The 23379-nt window shown below is 45.3% G+C and overlaps 1 protein-coding gene across 2 annotated transcripts in view; it reads left to right on the top strand.

Annotated features, from left to right (window-relative positions):
* The window catches only part of LOC118368451 (collagen alpha-1(XII) chain-like), a 71518-nt gene that overhangs the window by 22354 nt on the left and 25785 nt on the right, over nt 1–23379 (top strand). Inside the window, exons 14-34 of one of the 2 annotated variants that reach the window (XM_035752567.2) lie at nt 2470–2739; nt 5535–5801; nt 6117–6309; nt 7603–7724; nt 10502–10651; nt 10821–10940; nt 11293–11457; nt 11704–11850; nt 12596–12735; nt 13379–13508; nt 14210–14355; nt 14951–15080; nt 15289–15425; nt 17011–17140; nt 17301–17440; nt 17623–17755; nt 17882–17905; nt 18100–18239; nt 20098–20227; nt 20502–20641; nt 20871–21000. In XM_035752567.2, coding sequence (XP_035608460.2) covers nt 2470–2739; nt 5535–5801; nt 6117–6309; nt 7603–7724; nt 10502–10651; nt 10821–10940; nt 11293–11457; nt 11704–11850; nt 12596–12735; nt 13379–13508; nt 14210–14355; nt 14951–15080; nt 15289–15425; nt 17011–17140; nt 17301–17440; nt 17623–17755; nt 17882–17905; nt 18100–18239; nt 20098–20227; nt 20502–20641; nt 20871–21000 — 3084 coding nt within the window. The remainder of the gene's footprint in view (nt 1–2469; nt 2740–5534; nt 5802–6116; nt 6310–7602; nt 7725–10501; nt 10652–10820; nt 10941–11292; nt 11458–11703; nt 11851–12595; nt 12736–13378; nt 13509–14209; nt 14356–14950; nt 15081–15288; nt 15426–17010; nt 17141–17300; nt 17441–17622; nt 17756–17881; nt 17906–18099; nt 18240–20097; nt 20228–20501; nt 20642–20870; nt 21001–23379) is intronic. The other variant, XM_052496940.1, reaches the window with a different exon arrangement.

Here is a 23379-nt window from a genome sequence, read left to right as displayed (position 1 = left end):
TTCAAAGTACAGCCATGAAAGGACATAGCTAGCTGGTGTGCAAGTAGCTGGAGAAGTAGTAAGCATTTGCAAGTAGTACGCATTTCATGGGCCACAGAGTGTGGCGTGAAACCCGGTGAATTCCAAGCCATTTGAGTTGATTTCCTTTCATGGCGATCCCTTTGGAAACTGGGCTCTTGGCGGAGCGGTGGTTTGCCAGGCTCAGTGTCGCAGTGGAGCCAGTAGCGACTGTTTTCCTCCAGATGGAAGGTCCTTCGAGGCGAAAGGGCAGAGCAGGGCATCCCTCACACGCAGGCGAACCCTGTGTCTTTACCATGGTCTGGCCTAGACAAATTCAAGGTGGACCAGGCTCCAGGGCAGTTACATAAAGGAACTGTAAATGGGAGTGCCAGGCCTATAATGGCACTTTGGAGGAAGAGTGGGTTTGATGGATCCTCTTTAGACCAGCCATCTAGAAAGAGCTGATCTCAAACCAGACGGAACTAAACTGCTGATCTGTACATTTAAGTGAATATCTCCATTTCCAGTGGCGTTTCTTCTTCACCTGTGTGCTCAAGAAATAGAACAGTCTGTAGGCCGTTTGTCGGGCAATAAATCATGTACTGTATGAATGCAGTCAATGCATGCTATTATGTTACATTGACAAGACCGCTATTTGTGTCCACGTGTGAGCGGAGAGGGTGAGCTTTTTATGAATGCTCAGCCTCATAGCAGGTAGCACACATGGTGTACTTTTCCTAGCACCTGACTCATCCTCTTGACACATTCCAATTCAAGCCCAAACTCACAAGCCTTTTGGCAGTCAATTTGAAGGTTAGGTACATCAACAAACATGCCTTGGTTACAGGAAGCCCCTGGTTTGTCTACTCCTATACGTCAGTTAGTGAAGTATACAGATTAGGCTCTGTGTCTGAGTGATATAGTGAAGACCCATTGTGTTTGTCAGATCCGTTTCCTTATCGGGCTATTGGAGATTTGGGAGATTACCATGACAAATGTTTAGCCAAATTGCTGATGAATATGTGCTCTAAGTCATCCCTGGTTGATGGCTCCTTCCTCAGTACTCCCTTAATGCTTTTCTTTGATTCGCTACACAGAGGCTAGGCCCCATTATGTAGTTACAAATCTAAGTCCTGCTAGCAATTGTTAGTTTCAAATGCAAGTTTAGCTAATTCCGACTGATTCAACTTTGATGATGAACTCAAAATGGCGCCAGCTAGCTGTCTAAGTCTGTGTTCCATGTGTTTCATTTGTGTGCTTTAGTGCATGGTCAGACAGGGCCCTGTGACTGTGCTGTTCTCAAAGTACTGAGGGAAAGTGGGCCATTGTCTGCAGAAGTGATTATTGTGTGATGCGGTCCCTCTTGTGCAGCAGCACAGCCGGGAAAGTCAGTGGCCTCGCTCCTCAGCGCTTGACAGCAGCTCGCTGCACCCTGGATAGAGGGGACTTGGCATCTACAGGGGCCACAGCACATTATCCTGGACAAAATCTGTAATTCTCCGTTCATTCCTTGTTGAATTCATTACTCCTCATATCTGAAGCAGCTCTTTCTGTCTCTGTGCAACCCAAACTGCCTCGTTGGTGAATAGTGGTTGAATAGTGAACCCTGGATTATTCATTTAGATTGATGACGTTTGATAACACAGAGAATCATGCTAGCTTCATAGCCAAACTTAGCTGTTCCCTCATTAGCAGTGTTAGGTCCAGGCTCTGTGCAGGTTACAGCAACAGCTTGGTCCTCTCCTGTCCTGTCCTGAGGTTGTGCGGGAGAGAGATGTGAGGTGGTCTTTCTCCCTGTGGTGAGTGAAACTTGTCTGCGCAGCCAGGCTGTGTTGAAGGAGCCCATCTCAGTAGGGGCGCCCAAAACAGCCAAAGATCTGTTGGCAGACAGCTGACACAGCTAACGCCACCGCAAATCTTTCTCCCGTAACTCAGCGTCTGCTACTTCCCACCCACCCCAATAGTCTCTCAGGAAAGAGAGCGATGTAGAGAGACAGAGAGCGAGAGAGAGCAACATCTGCGATTGTAGCAAACACACTTTAATGGATCAAGTTTCTTCTGTTTCGATGGAAAATGAAAGTGCTGCTCGACGCCCTAAACTGAGCTGAGGGCTGGAATCGGGTGATTGGTTTCGCAGAGCTTTTTCCAAACCTTCAGATTATGAACAATGTAAATCACTGGTTTTAAAAACACCCCAAGGGGTTAAACAGAAACAGATCAGTGATTGTTGGTGGTTTATCGCTATACCAGCTCATGTATCCTGCTCAATAGAACACAGTCCCCCAGACTGCATCTGTCTGCCTTGAAATCATCAGCAACCACATGCAGACAAGCAACCACATCAACTAGCACCCCTGACACAAACTCTGCTGTGGTTCATTTGTCAAAGACTATATGCACTAACACTGATATGTGAGGTGAAGTTTCCCAGCTTCCTAAGGTTTTAACTCTGTCCCTTTCCCTTCACAGTCCTTGGCTCCCCTAAAGACCTGGTCACCAAAGACGTCACAGACAACAGCTTCGCTGTCTCTTGGACGGCGGCGCCCGGTAACGTGCGCTCATACCGGTTGAAGTGGAAGTCGCTGTACACGGAGGAGACAGGGGAGAAGTCCGTCCCCGGGGACGTAACGACCACTGTGCTTGAGGGGCTTAGTCCGGAGACGCGCTACCAGGTCTCTGTGTACGCAGCCTACGGCAGGGGAGAGGGAGAGCCGCTCGTGGGTGCTGAGACCACAGATAGTAAGTCACTCCCTACTGTTTCCACCATACACACACTTACTGTGGGACCTCTCTCTATGTCTCTCTCTCTCTGTCTATCCCCTTCTCTCTCTCGCTGTCTCTCGGTCTCTCGCTCTATCTCTCTCTCTCTCTCTCTACTCTCTGTCTCCTTGCCTCTGTAGCTCTCCCTCTCTCTTTCTGCCTGAGAAGATGCATTTCCGGATTTCTCGTCCCCAGGTGAACTCAGAGCTGGAAAAGGATGTAAAAATACTCCATGACCGCAGAGAGTTGTATCTACAGTGCATTCAGAAAGTATTCATGCCCCTTGACTTATTCCACATTTTGTTGTTACAGCCTGAATTCAAAATTGATTAAATATAATTTTTTCTCTCACACACAAACCCCATAACAACAGTGAGAACATGTTTTTAGAAATTTGTGCAAATGTATTACAATTCACACCCCCGAGTCAATACTATGTAGAAGCACCATTGGTAGCGATTACAGCTATGAGTCTTTCTGGGTAAATCTCTAAGTGCTTTCCACACCTGGATTGTGCAACATTTGCGCATTATTCTTTAAAAAATCTTCAAGCTCTGTGAAATTGGTTGTTCATCATTGCTATAGACAACCATAACATGATGCAGCCACCATTATGCTTGAAAATATGGAGAGTGGTACTCAGTAATGTGTTGTATTGGATTTGCCCCAAACATAACAACACTTCTTTGTTTTCAGGACAAAAAGTTAATTTCTTTGCCACATTCTTTGCAGTATTACATTAATTCCTTATTACATGATGCATGTTTTGGAGTATTTGTATTCTGTACAAGCTCCCTTCTTTTCACTCTGTCAATTAGGTTACTATTGTGGAGTAACTATAATGTTGTTGATCCATCCTCAGTTTTCTACTATCACAGCCATTCAACTCTGTAACTGTTTTAAAGTCACCATTGGCCTCATGGTGAAATCCCTGAGTGGTTTCCCTCCTCTTCGGGCAACTGAGTTAGCAAGGACACCTCTATCTTTGTACTGACTGGGTGTATTGATACACCATCCAAAGTGTAGTTAATAACTTCGCCGGTCATTGGAAAACCCCCCTGGTCTTTGTGGTTGAACCTGTTTGAAATGTACTGCTCGACTGAGGGACCTTACAGATGATTGTATGTGTGGGGTACAGAGATGAGGTAGTCATTCAAAGATTATGTTAAACACTTATTGCACACAGAGTGAGTCCATTCAACTTATTATGTGACTTGTAAAGCACATTTTTACTCCTGAACTTATTTAGGTTTGCCATAACAAAGGCGTTGAACACTTATTGACTCAAGACATTTCCGTTTTTCATTTGTAATTGATTTGTAAAATGACATTTGACATTATGGTGTATTGTGTGTAGGCCAGTGACAGAAAAATCTGAATCGTATGAATTAATTTGAAATCCAGCCTGTAACACAACAACATGTGGAAAAGGTGTGTGAATACTCTCTGAAGGCACTGTAGGTCATTATATAACTGGAATGTGCCTATGTAGAGCACCAGGAATGAAGACGAGGACCAGAGTGAGTCATATTTGTCTCATGACAATAAAGAGCGATAGCAAGATAGCTTTTGGGTTCACGAAATTGGATTTGGGTACAGACCTTATTTCCTTAAATAAACCATGAACGTGTAGCTTTCCTAGCCTGTATAATCCACAAATAGAACCGAGACATGGTAAGAAAAAAGCATTAAATGACTTCACTCCTATCAGCCTTCAAAAGGAGTGACGCAGGCTTTAGAGTTATGCCGGAAACAAGGGTTTTGAAGGCCCGAACTTGAGCCCCATTCTTGGGCGTGATGTGGAAAAAGTGAGATAGGGTGACAGTTACGGCTCATTCTTTGAGCTTGCAGATAACGTCACCGCTTCGGGCAGTCACCTGATCCACCTAAAAGGCCACTGAAATGCTTTTGTAATCAGGGTGACGACGTGTGTATTATATAGTATATGGCCATGACGCAATACGCCACACCTGCTACCAGTTATCAGGGGAGGTTGTGGATTCAGATAGACACAGGAGTAGTGCTTCCCCTCTCCTTGTAATACAGCAACCCACTGAAGTGAGAAAAGCACATTGACGGAAACTTACCCCGATTGGGGAATTTATCCGCTGCTTTGCGAGACAAAATGTGCTAATGGAAAACTGTGTCGCTCCATCGTTTTGCTTATTGATTCTGGCAAGCAGGACATGTGCAATTTACACCAAAAACAACCTTCAGGCACCTCCAGAGGCTTGTATGGTTTTTATCCGTGGTCACTTCGCCCTGCTGGTCCCTCCACCAGAACCACAGGCTCTCTCTCTGTCTGTGCTAACAGGAGAGGTCCATTTGGGTTGAGCCACACACTGAAAACTTGGACAGGCTGCTTTTTTTCCACCCATAAAACTCCTCCCTCTGAAGTCTAGCTGTCTGAATATTTTCCTGATCTCGTTAAGGGTTTTGACAATTCACACTTGTCCTTCCTGCACCAAAGACATACTGGGGTCATAGTATGGAAATCTGCACAGTGGGTCTGGTCAGTGTATGTTCTGACTGGGATATAAAACAATGTTTGGGGGGGATGTGTGTTCACAAGCGTATGAAAAATCTCAGAGCTAACCAAGCATGCCAATGTTTAGATTGCCAACAAGCCGTTATGGCTTTGTACCATTTGGAAATGTAGGCAGCAATTTGACATGCATTTCAATTCTGCACTCTGCTCAAACTCAAACACACCATAATACCGTTATCAATCCATCAAGCATTGGTGTTTAATTTTCCTTCTTTTGCGCTCCCAGTGTCTGCAGCCGGAAAAGTTGTGGTGGTTTCCGAGGAGACGGAGAAAAGCATGAAGGTGACTTGGCAGCCTGCACCCGGAAACGTTGTCAACTACCGGGTGACGTACAAGCCAGCGTCAGGAGGGCGACAGCTGGCTGCCAAGGTGCCTGGTGGTACCACCAACACCATCTTGAGACGCTTAACGCCCATGACCACCTACGACATCATGGTGCTGCCTGTGTACAAGCAGGGAGAAGGAAAAGCAAGGCAAGGAGTAGGAACCACACGTACGTTGGTCCATCATTAACCACAACTAAACTGTGCTCTGTGCTGCTTGTGTTAGCTTAGGGGAGTCCTGTGCAGTAGCTAGTTGCTGGAGGGTTATGCAGACTTGTATCATGTACTCATCATCAATCATCATCAACTACTAAATCTACGATAGTCCAGGAGAAAATGGGTCTCCAGAGGCCTCTAAGAACTAGCATTTTACCTGTAATAATCTAATATTTAGCCTAATGTTTAGCCTAATTTTACTTCCACTTTATAGTCATCTGCTTATATAGTCATCTGCTTATATCAAATCTTCATGTTCTCTGTTCCAGTGTCACCGTACAAAGCCCCTAGAAACCTGCAGACCTCCGAGCCTGCTAGGACCAGTTTCAGAGTGACCTGGGACCCCGCTCCAGGGGAAGTCAAGGGCTACAAAGTCACTTTCCACCCCATTGGAAATGATATAGACCTGGGAGAGCTGCTGGTAGGACCCTATGACAACACTGTGGTTCTGGAGGAGCTCAGGTAGGTCTATCCTTGGAATGTAAAGTACAGTGCATTCGGAAAGTATTCAGACCCCTTCCCTTGACTTTTTCCAAATTGTGTTAGGTTACAGCCTTATTCTAAAATTGATTAAATTAAACAGGTTTCGCAAATTTTAGCTAGTTATATAAATAGAAAACTGAAATAGCACATTTGCATAAGTATTCAGACCCTTTCCTCAGTACCTTTTTGAAGCACCATTGCCAGCGATTACAGTCTTGTTGGGTATGACGCTACAAGCTTGGCACACCTGTATTTGGGGAGTTTCTCCCATTCTTCCCTGCAGATCCTCTCAAAATCTTGTTTCTCATGGTCTGAGAGTCCTTTAGGTGCCTTTTGGCAAACTCCAAGCAGACTGTCATGTGCCTTTTACTGAGGAGTGGCTTCCTTCTGGTCATTCTACCGTAAAGGCCTGTTTGGTGGTGTGCTGCAGAGGTGGTTGTCCTTCTGGAAGGTTCTCCCATCTCCACAAAGGAACTCTAGAGCTCTGTCAGAGTGAACATTGGTTATTGGTCACCTCCCCGACCAAGGCCCTTCTCGCCTGATTGCTCAGTTTGACTGGGCGGCTAGCTCTAGGAAGAATCTTGGTGGTTCCAAACTTCTTCCATTGAAGAAGCACGGAGGCCACTGTGTTCTTGGGGACCTTCAATTTTGGCACCCTTCCCCAGATCTGTGCCTTGACACAATCCTGTCTCGGAGCTCTACGAACAATTCCTTCGACCTCGTTGCTTGGTTTTTGCTCCGACATGCACTATCAACTGCGGGAGCTTGTATAGGCAGGTGTGTGGCTTTCCAAATCATGTCCAATCAATTGAATTTACCACAGGTGGACTCCAATGAAGTTGTAGAAACATTTCAAGGGTGATCAATGGAAACAGGATGAATCTGAGATCAATTTCGAGTCTTATAACAAAGGGTCTGAATACTTATGTAAATAAGATATTTCTGTTTTTCTCAAATGTGTTTTTGCTTTGTCATTATGGGGTATTCTGTGTAGATTGCTGAGGAATAGTTTTTATTTAATCCATTTTAGAATAAGGCTGTAAATGTAACAAACTGTGAAAAAATTGAAGGGGTCTGAATACTTTCCGAATGCACGGTATATCAGATGGTTTGTCACAGTTACTGTATTGCCTTGCAAAGATAGAATGAACTGTGCTGCTTTTTCATTATTTCACCAGTTTGTTGGGTCCGTCTATCAGTAATTTCTCTCAGATAAACTGACAAACTTGTTGAGATGAATGAAGTGTAACTGATTTAGTTGTTTTCTCACAGGGCTGGTACCAAGTACACAGTGAGTGTGTTTGGAATGTTCGAGGGGGGAGAGAGCCAACCATTGGCTGGTGAGGAGAAGACCACTCTCTCTGATGCCCCTGAACCACCACTGTATGATGGAGGTAATGCCTCCTCTCAAACTCCTCCAACATGATTAATCATATAGCCAGCAACACCAGCCACACAGCACTTTTTACACAAGAGACTACACTGTAAAGTACTGTATTCACTTTATGCCCAGCCAATTAATAGGCACGGCGGCCATGTTGAAAACTAAAAGGTCATGCATAAGGTGAATACTAGTCTGTAGGAATCGTATAAACATGCTGTGATCCATTTTATAGAGGCAAAAGTGAAACAACACATTTTCCTCAAAGAACTCAACAGCCCTACCCACTGGGCACACACTGGTTGAATCAACGTTGTTTCACCGAAATCTGTCAATGTTTTGTGATGTGGAGTAAATGTGGAAAATACATTGGATTTGAAAAAAAGTAATCAACCAGCATTGTAAACATTGAAATTAAGGCTTACCTTCAACTTAAATACATTGACTCAACCTGACTTGTGTCAAGTTGGCTAGATGTCCTTTGGGTGGTGGACCATTCTTGATACATACGGGAAGCTGTTGAGCGTGAACAACCCAGCACCATTGCAGTTCTTGACACACTCAAACTGGTGCGCCTAGCACCTACTACCATTCTCCATTCAAAGGCACTTACATTTTCTGCCTTGCCCATTCACCCTCTGAATGGCACGCATACTGTACACAATCCGTGTCTCAATTGTCTCACAGCTTTTTACTTGTCTCCTCCCCTTCATCTATACTGATTGAAGTGGATTTAACAGGCTATATCAGTAGGGGATCATAGCATTCACCTGGATTCACCTGGTCAGTCTTTGTCATGGAAAGAGCTTTGTTTTGTACATTTGGAGTGAGTTTGGGGTTATGTTGGTTACATTGACATCTGATTTGCCCAACAAAGGACCCCATCGTTTCGAACCCAATGTATTTTCCACGTTAATTCCACGTCACAACACGTTGACAAATTACATTGAAACAATGTTGATTCAACCAGTGTATGTGCCCAATGGGTAATGACCAATATGATTTGAAATTCATTTTCTAATCTCCCTCATCATACTTAAGAACTTATGCAGCACATATATTATATGCTGTGACTTCTGCGGCCATAACCGAAGTGTGGGACATATATCACACTGTCCATTTTTCGTTAGGAAAATACGTTCTAATCCCTCTCCCCATAAAAACAGACGAGTTGCCCTAAATGCCTTTCCTCAAAGCTAATTGTCTCACCAAATAACAGATGTAACTACTATTCCATCTGTTGGCTGCTCGCTTTTTCATCATTTCGTCACTTTGGGTTCCTTTTTATTTCTCTGGATCCAGCAGCAGCTAAAAGCAGCAGAATTGACCCAAAAATATATAATCTGTTTGCAATTATAAATGTTTTACAACCTCACGGGTGTGAGCGCGCGGCACGGCACAGGGCAGTGAGTGTTAGGAGAGGAACGAGAGAGAGGAAAATGTTATGTGTTTTAAGGAAGGCTCCAGAGGCCAGTCCTGACCCTCAGCTGCCTGGAAGGCCTCCTCTAATAGAGAGCAGATTCAGTGACAAGACTCTGTCAGTCAGTCGCCCACAATAATATAATTTAGTAGAGGAGGCAGAAAACCCCTTCTCCACCCCATAACCCCCTTCTCCTCACCCAGTACTCCTCAATTTAATCCCCCATCCTGATCCTGAGGGAGGAGTGAGAGTAAGAGAGAAGAGGGGATTAGGTGCACTAAAAGTGCTTAAAGTAATATGTACATCAGCCTCCCTCTCCTTTGAACACATTTTTACAAGAGACAGTAATGAACATTTTTGTCTCCCGGTTTCCACTTTTAAAGTTTCTTTCTTCTCCCTGTAAATAAAAGATAACCTTCTCTTGAGTGACAGATACGTACGTATGTGCTGCAATGCACAAGTTGTAAAGCTAACTTTGAATTTATAGTGCCATTAACAGGGACTGGACGTGAATTTATTGACTTGGCGAAATGCACATTGCAGTCAAAGGGCAAACATCTGGCGTGGCCAATAAATCTTCCCCTCTTGTCTCTGTCCGATAGCCTTAGATCATTTTCTTTATTACGACTAACGAAAACAGACTGTAGTCTGAACGGCCGGCGGTTCAGACACTCTCGGACCCTCACACTCTGCTGGGCATCTGTTTATCTGTGGGTCGCATGGGGAGGGAAAGAGAAGTCTGTAAATCAAACATGTAACAGTGGCAGATTGCGCAATCTGTGCGTTGCTGCCACACCTGCGGTCTTAACAGACTGCGGACTAGTCCTTCTTCTCATCATGCAGGTGTCCAGGAACACAGCGAAGAGATGTGCCAGTGAGGAATGCACAGTAGCTCTCACCAAGGAGGCCCTCGTATATATCACATCAGGAGGGCTTCTTTTTTGTTGTTCCCCCGGGAGAGGCTGAGGAGTGGCCAGAGAAGAACACTCCTCAGACATAGGGAGCGAGAGATCATCTCGGAAGAAAAGAAGACAACCATTATATTGACACCTGGAAATGAAATGTGTGATGATGAAAATGGCTCGTAACCCTGAAAATGGAATGGAAATGTGTTTTTACTGCTTGCTTGTAAAGAGACAGATATAGATGTGTTTGGGAATTCTGTGTGATGTTCTGTGAATCCATGTCAACAACGTCATGTCAGTGACCTCTTTTCTTTCCTACTCCTTCACTTCCCCTCTCACTCATGCATTTTGAACAACTTTGCCCTCATAACTCCAGCTGTGTTATATCTGAAACTGCATGATAATAACTAGTGCCCCATCACTGTTCTGTACTGTCTCTCTGACCTGTAACCTCTGACCTCTCAGATGTGGTGTGTAAGACCAAAGCCCGGGCTGATATTGTCCTGCTGGTCGATGGCTCCTGGAGTATTGGCCGTCTGAACTTTAAGACCATCCGCTCCTTCATCTCTCGCATGGTGGGAGTCTTCGACATCAGCCCTGACAGGGTCCAGATTGGTAGGTTAAACCTCAGTGTGCCTGAAGTCTCACAGGACATGCGCATTCCTGCAACCTGCTGCAGATAACACTATTGTGTCTCCACTCTTTAGTTATTTTCTAGGCATGATCATGTTGGAGGGTTATACAAGGCATCTGATCTGACAGAGGCTCCGTGTGTTTCTCTTAGGTCTGGCCCAGTACAGTGGTGACCCCAAGACTGAGTGGCACCTGAACGCCCACAGGACCAGGGCTTCCCTGCTGGAAGCTGTAGCCAACCTGCCCTACAAAGGAGGCAACACCCTCACTGGTACTGTACTCAATCTACAACCACAACCTCCATTCAGAGACTGTTGTATACCGTCAGTCCCATTTAAAGGTCTATCATGTTCAAGCTCCTATTGGCTATTTAGACGGCTACTGAAGGAAGTTCCAGTTCATAAACTTCCAAATGAAAACTGTGCCTCTGCTTTGGTTGTTGGCGGTTGGGCTGTTTGTGTGATAGCCAGAAGGTGAAGGAAACTGAATTGTATGCACCATTATGCGAATAAAACTGAGTTGTTCCTAATCTCCTTGCTCTTTAGCTGCCTTGTTGGAAATGCCTCTGAGAAATGATTAAACCATATAATCAGTGTGAATAATTGTTTCGTCCCTCGTTGCAGGTCTCGCTTTAAACTACATCCTCCAGAACAATTTCAAGGAAAATGTTGGGATGAGACCCAACGCTCGTAAGATCGGAGTGCTGGTCACTGATGGCAAGTCTCAGGATGACATCATTGCCAACTCCCAGAACCTGCGTGACCAGGGCATTGAGCTGTATGCCATTGGTGAGTCTCAGCCATCGTCACTAGGCAGTTTGAGTCTGAAGCTCCTTGTATCTGTCTTAACTCAAATAATGGCAGTTATCTTTGTCATCTTGAAGTACAGTGTGAATGCTCAAGTTGCCCAAGAATAATTCCTTACACACCTTTGCCATTCTCCACTTATCTTCCTCATTAAATATCTGTAATGTATCCTCAACCTGCTGATCCGAGGGGATAGCTGACTTGATGTCCCTGTTTGACTCCTCCTAGGTGTGAAGAACGCTGATGAGAATGAGCTGAGGTCCATCGCCACTGACCCGGATGAGATCCACATGTACAACGTGGCTGACTTCTCCTTCCTGTTGGACATCGTGGACGACCTGACCAACAACCTCTGTAACAGCGTCAAGGGACCAGGTACATTCAGGCCGGAATTACTGTACTTTCCCTGCCGTGACAGTTAAGGTGGCAGTCTAAATAGGCTATGTAGGTTATCCCTCAGTCTTATTACCAATGCTTTCAAGGCTCATATTCACAGTGTCTCAGAGTAAAAGTGCTGACCTAGGATCAGTTTTGCATTTTAAATCATTGAATAAGAGGGGGGGGGGGGGGCTTGGCCCATATTCTCAAACCATTTTAGAGTAGGAGTGCTGATCTAGGATCTGTCCATATAATCTTAATCATTATGATCTAAAAGGCTAAACTGAGCCTAGATCAGCACTTTTACTTTGAGACTCTTTGTGAATACGGGGGATGATCTCTGCAGCCAGCTGTGTTGTGTTGTGTGAGGCTGTAGTTATGTAAACAGGGTTTAGGTCATGGCTAGAGGAGACCCTCAGTAGAGTAGCATGTCTGGTGCACCAGGGGAGACAACACAAGGAGCTGAAGGTCAGCCAACCACTGGAAATCATTTAGAATCTAAAGCCCTCTTTTCCCCACCGATAGTTTATTTTTCCTCTCTAAAATGAGAAATAGTCTGCTCCTTAATCAAATCCAAAAGATGTAACTGAATACTATGTAGGGTACATTTTTTAGGAAAGGCTTAGACTGTCTATATGTCTGTCTCCTGGATTTTCTGCTAGGGAGCTGTTTCCAGATCTGCGAAAGATGCCATGAGATCCTATGCTTAGGGTTGTTTTGACCCCCCTCTTTTCCCTGATAGGTGGTGGCCCCGATGCGCCCACTGACCTGGTGACCTCGGAGGTGACCCACTACTCGTTCCGTGCCAGCTGGACAGGCCCTGAAGGTCCAGTGGAGAAGTACCGTGTGGAGTACATGACCTTGTCTGGACGCCCTCAGAAGGTTAGTACCCCTAACGTCCACCCGAGCGGTAAACACGACCAACCCCAAACTCCTCTGCCAATCCCCCTCTATCAGCCTCCCAGACCCCTCTGTCACTCCAACCCTGGGCCTGAGGATGGAAGCAAGTTGTAGTAAAGCCTATGTTCTGTGACTTACTTGGCTGAATAAAGATGAAAGAGATTACATTAGAATTCATCGTTACCCCACACCTAACTTTGACTGCAGGGTATTGGCTCCAGTGTACTAGCATGGGGTAGGCTAGCTGCTAGATCCACTCCTGGGACTCCAATTTCATTTCAAGAGTGTTTTAGTCCAGCTCTCATGGTTTGGTGAGGCAGTGGTCTAGTATGTGATCTAAGTTGTTTTTGTGTTTGGCTCTTATAGAAACGCACACTGGGTTGAAAACGGTAGAGTTTGGTCAGAGTTCTACAACTTAATTTGTGGTTCAATTGAAACCAGATGCATCAACCCAGGAAACACTTATAGCTGTAGTTTGTTGTCTTGTTTGTCTTGTTTATCCGCCAATAGAAACAAACCTTTCCAATGCAAGTGAATGGGTTACGTAAAATAGACATTCCAAGTCATTCTCCATATTCATGCTGTGTTCGCCTGGTTCATGTGCACTCTTGTTGCCTGGTTGTAGATGTTTGTTGATGGCTCAGTGACCACAGCCATGCTGCCCAACCTGAACCCTCTGACTGAGTATCTGGTCAACGTCTACTCTGTCATTGGAGAGGAGAGCAGTGATCCACTGAAGGGGACTGAAACCACCTGTGAGTCACCTGTTTTTCTGTGCTCTCCTTTGATCCTCTACCCCCCTCCAGCACTACACAGCTGATCCAAGTAACTCATCATTAAGTTTTGATTATTTGAATCAGCTGTATAGTGCTCGGGCAAAAAACGTTCCTGGGTTGCCCCAGGACTGAGTTTGAGAAACCCTGCACTATACTGTACCTGTCCATTACTGTGCTTCAACATACCTGTGTCCCAAACGTAATCCCTGTGGGATCAACTAATGGACATCTTTGGGACTGTAAAACAAACATTCTTCCTGTATATTAAGCACACCCTGTTCCTGTGATGCTTGTGTGGTCCCTGTGTTCAACATTAAAGAAAAAACAAAACTGTTTTGTTTATGATACCATGTGAGGCTTAAAGACAGCATCATTGTAATAACAAATATATATATATGCGCCCACTCACTCTCTGCAGTGAGAATTAAGTGTTTCTTTAACATTGTTCTTCAGCTTTACTTTATTTGTACTCTAGAATAGCGTGATTTTATGAAGCAAGTCATTTCTCCATAAAAGCGGCCATAAAATAACTCATTGTTTAGTTCTCACCATATGAAATCTGCATGACTGCGTCTCACTGCGAACATGCCTTTTTGGATGGTATTGTGGGCGCGTGTGTGTTTGTGTGCATGTGTGTTTAGAATCTCACAGTGTTCACCTCTCCCTGTTTCCCTGTCCAGTGCCCCTCAGCGCGGTGAGGAAGATGACCATCTACGAGGAGCGTCCCACCACCATGAGGGTGAAGTGGGAGGAGGCAGTGGGCGCCACGGGCTACATGCTGCTCTACAGTGCCATCAATGCCACCGAGCCCTCTGTGGACAAAGAGGTGAGAAGGCCGGGCCAGAGAGAGAGAGAGGTCTGGCTGGGACTCCAGGCCAGACCAGCTGTGGAACTGACACAGTCAAAGTCTCTACTACACACACACACACACACACACACACACACACACACACACACACACACACACACACACACACACACACACACACACACACACACACACACACACACACACACACACACACACACACACACACACACACACACACACACACACACGCTGCCAATGACCAAATACACCGGTCCCCTGCCAATGTCTCCTGACAGCATGCAGATGTCAGTTACAAAGTGAGCCGTGTTTTAACTCTCGTTTTACGGACGCCGAGTCAACAAAACACACAATTATTGAGACTCAGAGAGATGCGAGGATTTATTTGCTTACTGTGACAGGATATTAGTCCCGGAGGTGTCAAATCCAGAGGGTAAGATCGTCTGTAGTATTGGCAACACTTAGATCGTTTCAGCACACTGGACACCACCAAAGGTTTGTAATCTGTTCATCTAAACTGCCTGTCTGAATGACAGTAAGCCTTGTAAAGGTTTGTTTCTAAGGTTTGTTCCGTTATGGTCCTCCCCTGCAGATAAGAGTTGGAGAGGACACGACTGATGTCCAGCTGATGCAGCTGATCCCCAACACAGCTTATACTCTGTCCATCTTCGCCCTGCATGGAGAGTCAGCCAGCGACCCCCTCACCAAGCAAGGAGTCACACGTACGTGCAGTGAAGAATTCCTCTACATGCACATTCATGTTCATGTTTTACTATCTGTGCTTCATGGACGGTAAAGGACGACAGGTCCTTACTCCTACAGAGTAAACCCGGGCTCCTCACTCCCAAGTTTATGGAACTGAAGTGATTAAAGGAATAAAATATGGAATTTAGTAATCCTCATCTTTCTGTCCCTCTGTCCCCTCCATAGTGCCCATGCCCCCTGCTGGAGAGCTGAGGGTCAGAGACGTTACCCACAGCGCCCTGAAGATGAACTGGGACGCAGCACCTGGAGCCGTCCTCAAATACATCATCACCTACAAGCCTGACGAGGGAGAAGCCAAAGAGGTGAGACTCAATGGTCACAATACATCTGTTGGATACAGACGGTAGTGAAAGCAATACTCAGCACCCTAGATAGATACTCCCCCTGGGACTGAGGTATAGGCCTAGCTAGCCCACCTACTGGTGACAGCAGAATCCAGCTCCTGTGCTTAGCCCGTTCTCTGTTTATGCCATAATAAGCCATGATAGTGATCCTGGATAGAGAGCTAGATACTTTTTACAGATAATTTGAGGTATGACATTAGACAGCATAATGTGAAAGGCAGCTGGTGAGAGGGGTATGCAGGGGACCTCTGGGGCTTTGCTTTTGGACCAGGTACCTGGTGGAATGATCACACCACTGTCGGCAGGAGATGGGGAGAGCAGGTCCCTGCCCCACATCCTGGGGTATAAATCACATGGTGGTACGCAAATCACATGTCCCTCCATTGGACTTAAGTGATGAAAAGCACATCTACGCGTCTGATTGGGATGCCGTGGCGGTGGTGGAGGGGAGGGGAGCGGTGGCTAACCTCATGCCCAGAAAGTGGCAGCGGTCTGGGCTAGCTGATGGATGATGACGCAGGCCTGGATTAGCAGCTCCAGCACTGTTCCTGACACTGAGAAAACAGGAAGGGCTCTTCTTCTGCATCCAAGAAAGAACATTTGCTGTGGCTTTATGATCCAGAGCCCCTCGCAAAGAAGTTTCTCCCCAAACAACTCTGAATGCAAAACCAATAAGCCAAAAGAAAGACAGAGATTCCGGACTAAGGAACATTAGGAATGGTGTGGTCATGAGGTTCCTGCAGTGGTGGAAAAAGTACTCAATTCTCAATTGTCATCTTAATAGAAAATGACTCAAGTAAAAGTGACAGTCACCCAGTAAAATACTACTTGAGTTAAAGTCTAAAATGATTTGGTTTTAAATATACTTAAGTATCAAAAGTAAAACTATGAATAATTTAAAATTCCTTATATTAAGCAAACCAGACTGCACAATAATGTTTTTTTATTTTTTTTATTTACAGATATGTATAGAGTAAAAAGTACATACTTTTCTTTACCAATGCAGTGAAGTAAAAGATGTCAAAATATAAATACTAAAGTAAAGTACAGATGCCCCCAAAAAGTTGTACATTAATGTATTTTTATTTAAGTACTTTACACCACTGGATTCCAGAGGCATGAAAAGCAATGGAGAAGTTACTGGTGCATTTTGAAGAAACAAAAACATACTACTGCTTCTACTTTGACCGAATATTTGTTTTGTTCATTGTTTATCCCTCTCCACCTCTGGATGTGCTGAGGATTTAAACATTTCCTGTGAAGGAAGTGAAGTTTACAGACTGTCTCGCCGGATGTTTACAAGGTCGCCCAGAGTTTTCTCACAGATTCTTTGGAACTCATCATCGAGACCAGAATGAGACTTTGGAAGCCATTCAACGTGGCCTTGATGATGACATTATTACTCATTATTACTAACCATAACCCTTCATTTACAACAAAAAAAAACGAGTCATTCAAGCTGTTGATACAAGCACACTTTAAAACCTAATATCTGTCACACAAAGAAGCTTGATTTTAACAAGGATGATTTCTTGGTCTGCAGCTTGAAGTGGGCGGAGGCGTGACCGCCAAAGCCCTGGACAACCTCATCTCTCAGACTGAGTATGACCTTGCTGTTACACCCATCTACGACGAGGGAGCTGGCAACCCCATGCTCAACACAGCGATCACAGGTACAGTACAGTTACACAGCTTAGTACAGGGTCAACACACTGGGTTTAAACTCCATGGAAGTCACACTCACTACTATATAGTAGGTAAGGCCTGACCAGGAAAAACATCATTGATGGCATGGCAATCTCACCAATATAATTTTCCCTTTCTCCTGTCTAGATGTTGTTCCTGCTCCCAAGAACCTGCGTTTCTCTGAGGTGACCCAGACCAGCTTCAGAGCTCACTGGGACTATGGTGCCCCTGATGTGGCCCTCTACCGTATCGGCTGGACCAAGAAGGGAGAAACCAACTTCCAATATGTAAGAGCACTAGTATTACTGGTTCTCATCTTTTAATATACAACAAAACCTGTCGAATGAGGAAAAACATTTGGCCCAAAATGTCAACAAACCCTTACAAGCAAAGCAATTGATGGCTTTGGGTAGTTTAAAGTCTTACGGGTGTTCTAGCTCCTTAAGGTCCATTGTGTTGTGTCTCCCAGGCCATCCTGAACAGTGATGAGACGAGTAATGTGTTGGAGAACCTAGAGCCAGACACTCTGTACGACGTGTCCGTCACCGCCATCTACCCCGACGAGTCTGAGAGTGAAGACCTGCTTGGCAGCCAGAGAACATGTAAGTCCATCATCTAATCTAATGCCACCGCAACACATCAATCAAGATACATAGGTGTAGATTCCCTATCAATGCCTGATGAGATTTACTAATAAGAGCTCATTATATTTCTGTTTCTCTCTCCAGTGTCCAAGGTCATCATCACGCCTGGTAAGTTTGTTTTTTGCAATCAAGCAAAACCCATACAGCACTCCGAGAGAGCATGCATTTGAATCAAATACATTCCATTTTGTTCAGCCAATTTTACACAGGTTATCACAATCCAGAAGGTAAAATGTGAAGATGATCTATTTTGGTTGGATGTGTGTTTAAGTGCTTGTTTATGTTGTTGTGTTTGTTCCCAGCCCCCACAGGCCCTCCCCAGAACCTGCAGGTGTTCAATGCCACCACCACCACTCTGAACGTCAAGTGGGACCACGCCCCTGGTCGTGTCCAGAACTACAAGATCACATACGTCCCAACCGCCGGAGGCAAGACCCAGTCGGTAAGAACCAGCCAGTCGCCACATGGCTCAGCTTAAGCATCACAGTCCCAAGTCCCAAGCCTTTCCTGGTGCTAATTGTTTAATTCTAACCATCCTCCGGATGATGAAAGGAAAAGCAACTCTTTGAGGATCATGTCCATGGAGGCCTTGTAGCACGACACACAATCACCTTGTTCGTGTGATAGACAGATCATATAAACCTATGAGAGTCTCCCACTGAAATCCCCCAGTAAAACATCAAGATGACAGGGTACATTGTAGGAGCACATGTGGGTCAGGGACATTGACCAGAGCCTCAGGGGAGTGAGTGTTATCAGTGAGGAAAGAGGGAGAGGTGGAGATGGAATGCCTGGGCTCAGCCGGGTTGTGAGTGTGTGTTTCTCTCTCTCTGTGTGTGTGTGTGTGTGTGTGTGTGCGTGTGTGTGTGTGTGTGTGTGTGTGTGTGTGTGTGTGTGTGTGTGTGTGTGTGTGTGTGTGTGTGTGTGTGTGTGTGTGTGTGTGTGTGTGTGTGTGTGTGTGTGTGTGTGTGTGTGTGTGTGTGTGTGTGTGTGTGTGTGTGTGTGTGTGTGTTTATGTAACAGGATGGGACAGGATGGTGGGACCAGGGGTCGTTGACCTCAGACTGTTACAGTGTTACACAATGCTGTCTGGCCTTGCTGCTGCTCCACTCTAGAACTGGATAGTAGTTTAGTCAGACAGGCTTTTTTCATCAGGCCAGATGTTTAGGCGCTTAGAGTTTGCGTGATGCAAAGGCACACACAGAGAGAGAGAGATACAGCAAATGGATGGAGGCCGTTTGAGATGTTTTCTCTCTCTTATCAGACTTGTCTGTAATGTATGATAGGTCTGACATGTTGGAGTTCAAGGGTAGCTAGCGTAATGTGAGTTTTTTGTCCATTAAGAGTTTCCATTGCAATGCGAGACGGAATGTTTTCCATTTTTTAATTAGAGGAGGGGAAACCTAGTTCTGTCCAGCGGCCATTCGTCCACCGGTTTCTGCGATGATGTCACGCGCTAAACGTTGAGGCATTGTTGAAAAGCTTGAAGCTAATGAGCCAAGCTTAGCCAAGTGTTTCTGGTTCACTGACAGCTTTTCAACAAGTATGGAGAGCTCAGGAGGCCTCGTTTTGTTTCATTTGTGACAACCGGTCTGTGTAGGAAATGGGAGACACACGCTCCATGCTTGTGTACAAGGAAAATTGTCTTGGTGCCAAATAACATGACTTCCATCATACGGTTTCCCATTGCCTGCTGATAAGCGTTTTCCCCAGGCAACACAAAGCATAACTTGAAAATCCACACTCACGCACACACACACACAGAGTTTACTGAATCAGCCGTCTCTGTGAGGCGAAGCAACCCAGAAGTGTTCCTTTCAATACAGTGTCTCCCTGGTAAAAATAATCAAATAAATAAAAAACTTTAAAAAACAATGCACTAAATTCCCACTCATACCTCTAAGACAACACATCCCACTGGAGAATAGATTTACCTTGGCTCTTACAATAACAAAGTGCAAAAATGCTCGCTGCATCCTCGGACCAAGATGTTGACAGTCTGCTATTGCTCAACCCGAATTCTTTCGATCAAGTTGCCGACACTGACAGAAAACTGTCAAGGGAGAGAGGATAGAATCATAGGCATCCACATCTAATGAGAAAATAAATATATTTTTTCCTGTTCATGTCTTCTGAGGCCACGCTGAAGAAATGATTTGATGCACTTGTAATCTGAAGGGAATATAAGAACCATTCATGTTTGATCCAATAATTTAAAAATGAGTCAGCCCTTAGGTCCTTAGTGCAATCATTGACCAGGTGAGAACAGTCATTTTAATCTGTCTTCATCCCCCCAACAGACGCAGATCGGAGGGAAGAAGAACACGGTGCTTCTCCCCAAGCTGACCCCTGACACTCCCTACTCCATCACCGTGGCAGCCATCTACGGCAGCGGAGAGAGCAAGGACATCTCTGGCATCGGAAAGACAAGTGAGTGACCTTGCTGTGGCCTGTCGAAGGCCTTCGCGATTACATCATGTTCCCTTTTGGCCTCTCAGCTGCACCTTCCCTCCCTCAGGGAACCAGGGTTACATTTGATGCCTAGAGGAAGACGTTAAAGGGTCCCTAAATACTGTCTTAGTAAAACATAGATGCACACCTACCATATGCCACGTCTGTACCTCCACGTGCATTCGAACATCAGAACCTCAGGGTTCTCATTCCACATAGTATGAATCCTATGGCCTCCCTTCTCTCTCTCCAGAGCCTCTGGGAGGAGTGAGGAACCTCCAGGTCACTGACCCCACCACCAGCACCCTGAACGTCCAATGGGAGGCTGCCGAGGGCAACGTCCGCCAGTACAAGATCTACTATGTACCTGCTGCTGGAGGAGCTGAGGATGTGGTAGGCTGAGCCACCTCTAACCAATCACTACTGAATCTCACTATGGAATGCACACACATCCATTACCAAATCCATGATCTACTACTAAAAGAATACCACACTGATACTTGGCATATTCACTCAGACAGTCAAACACACATGCAGAAATACTGTTCTTTAACCAGACGTTTTATATCAGATCAGCTCTGTATAGCTAATATGACTGTTGTGTGGGTATGTGTATTCACAGGCCCAGGTCTCTGGTACTACCACCAGCACTGTGCTGAAGAACCTGATGTCTGACACCCTCTACACCGTCACTGTGGTCCCTGTCTACCCCCCTGGAGAGGGCAAACGCATGTCTGAGAACGGCAAGACACGTGAGTCCACGTACAGGTTTACTGTGAGGATGGTTAATGTTCTGTAGTACAGCTTCAACAACCCTTTTCTCATGGTAATTGTCACGCTACACCATGGTCACTCTGGAATGTAACGAAGAACCGGTGTTCAATACGACATGATTGTATTTCTACCATTATTAGTTCAGAATTTCCTGAGGAGAAGATTGTACAGTATGCTAAGGCTACAATATCAGATTACGAGTTGGGAGTCGTTTCGTCGTTCTTTGAGAGCTGGCTTATCTGTGGAGCATACACTCCCGGGCCTTGTATTGGCTTATCTGTAGAGCATACACTCCCGGGCCTTGTATTGGCTTATCTGTAGAGCATACACTCCTGGGCCTTGTATTGGCTTATCTGTAGAGCATACACTCCCGGGCCTTGTATTGGCTTATCTATAGAGCATACACTCCCGGGCCTTGTATACGGCTTATCTGTAGAGCATACACTCCCGGGCCTTGTATTGGCTTATCTGTAGAGCATACACTCCCGGGCCTTGTATTGGCTTATCTGTAGAGCATACACTCCCGGGCCTTGTATTGGCTTATCTGTAGAGCATACACTCCCGGGCCTTGTATTGGCTTATCTGTAGAGCATACACTCCCGGGCCTTGTATTGGCTTATCTGTAGAGCATACACTCCCGGGCCTTGTATTGGCTTATCTGTAGAGCATACACTCCCGGGCCTTGTATTGGCTTATCTGTAGAGCATACACTCCCGGGCCTTGTATTGGCTTATCTGTATCTGGGCCTTGTATTGGCTTATCTGTAGAGCATACACTCCCGGGCCTTGTATTGGCTTATCTGTAGAGCATACACTCCCGGGCCTTGTATTGGCTTATCTGTAGAGCATACACTCCCGGGCCTTGTATTGGCTTATCTGTAGAGCATACACTCCCGGGCCTTGTATTGGCTTATCTGTAGAGCATACACTCCCGGGCCTTGTATTGGCTTATCTGTAGAGCATACACTCCCGGGCCTTGTATTGGCTTATCTGTAGAGCATACACTCCCGGGCCTTGTATTGGCTTATCTGTAGAGCATACACTCCCGGGCCTTGTATTGGCTTATCTGTAGAGCATACACTCCCGGGCCTTGTATTGACTTATCTGTAGAGCATACACTCCCAGGCCTTGTATTGACTTGCTTATTCCTTTTGCCAATAAAGTCTTAGATGTCCAAAATATGTCCCAGTCTTATTGTACCTGAATTTTCCTGGTAAAATAAGCCAAACCCCTTTCATATCTGAAGGCAATGCCAAAAATATCTAACATGGTTTGCTTCTCATGTGTTTACAGCTGAAATATCCACTTCAATGCTTGATAGAGGGATTCACTGTAGACACTATATTTAGTTTATTAGCTGTTTTCACTTTCCCACAGTTATAAGGCTGGGCCTCCCCTCAGTATGACTCAGTCCTTAGGGGTCTGATTGCACAGCAAAGGAATTCCTCTGCGTTGGCAACACTAGTGGTGTCTCCAGCCTTACCGTAACGGGGTCCATTTATGGGGTGTAATGCCTGGTTGTGGTGGTGGTAGCACCACGGGGGGGAGAGGGCTGGCATGACGTCTTTTTTCGACATTCAACTCAACAGTCTTCTCTAGACTGGTTATATTTATGTCATTACTGTTACTGGAAACCTTACCCCCCCCCCATCAGAACGTACCCCAGGGGACACCGAGCAATGACAGCGTTGAAGTTTTTGATCTCTATCAGAAGTGTGGGACTCTACATCTGCATTCTCCATTCTCAGTGGAATCTATGTCTCTTCAGGCAGTCTGACAAACGTTGTTAATCAAACTTAACAGATACATTTTACGGTGGCCTTGGGTCATCTCGTTCAATTTCAGAGATTGACGTATTGCTCTGACGGAGGCCATCGATATGGGCTACCTGTTGATGATGTGCTTTCATGGTGAAGTCCTTTCCTTCTTTGTCCCTGGCCAATACTGTCCGGTCTCTAAGTAAAGAGGCTCACCATGTACTTCCCACTCTGTCTTTATGAGGGTACATTGCTGAGTGGTACAAAGCCTGGAAACATCTGCTTTAGTTTTAAAGGCAATTCTCAGGGGGCTTCAGACCTACTCTCCTCTTCTTCTGAGCAACCGTTAGCTACTGTAGGTATTTTAGTGTTGTTTACTGAAGGTGTACAGTGTAAAGCTGATGTATGTTTAGAGCAGAGTCTGTGTGGTATTGAAGACTGGCCAACTATGTTGTGTTTTGCTGCAGTTTTAATGGTTGAGTCAACTAGTATGTATTGTACACAGGCCCAGTGAAAGTTTTGATGGCTTCAAGGCGAACTTTCCCTAGTGTCTCATTCAGGCACCAATAAATCTTTAGTCAGACTCTCTAATTTATATTTT

This window comes from Oncorhynchus keta, chromosome 35 (genome assembly GCF_023373465.1).
Source record: "Oncorhynchus keta strain PuntledgeMale-10-30-2019 chromosome 35, Oket_V2, whole genome shotgun sequence".
Lineage (NCBI taxonomy): Eukaryota > Metazoa > Chordata > Actinopteri > Salmoniformes > Salmonidae > Oncorhynchus > Oncorhynchus keta.
The sequence above is the reverse complement of the archived record's forward strand: the minus strand, read 5'-3'. Positions and strand labels throughout refer to the sequence as shown.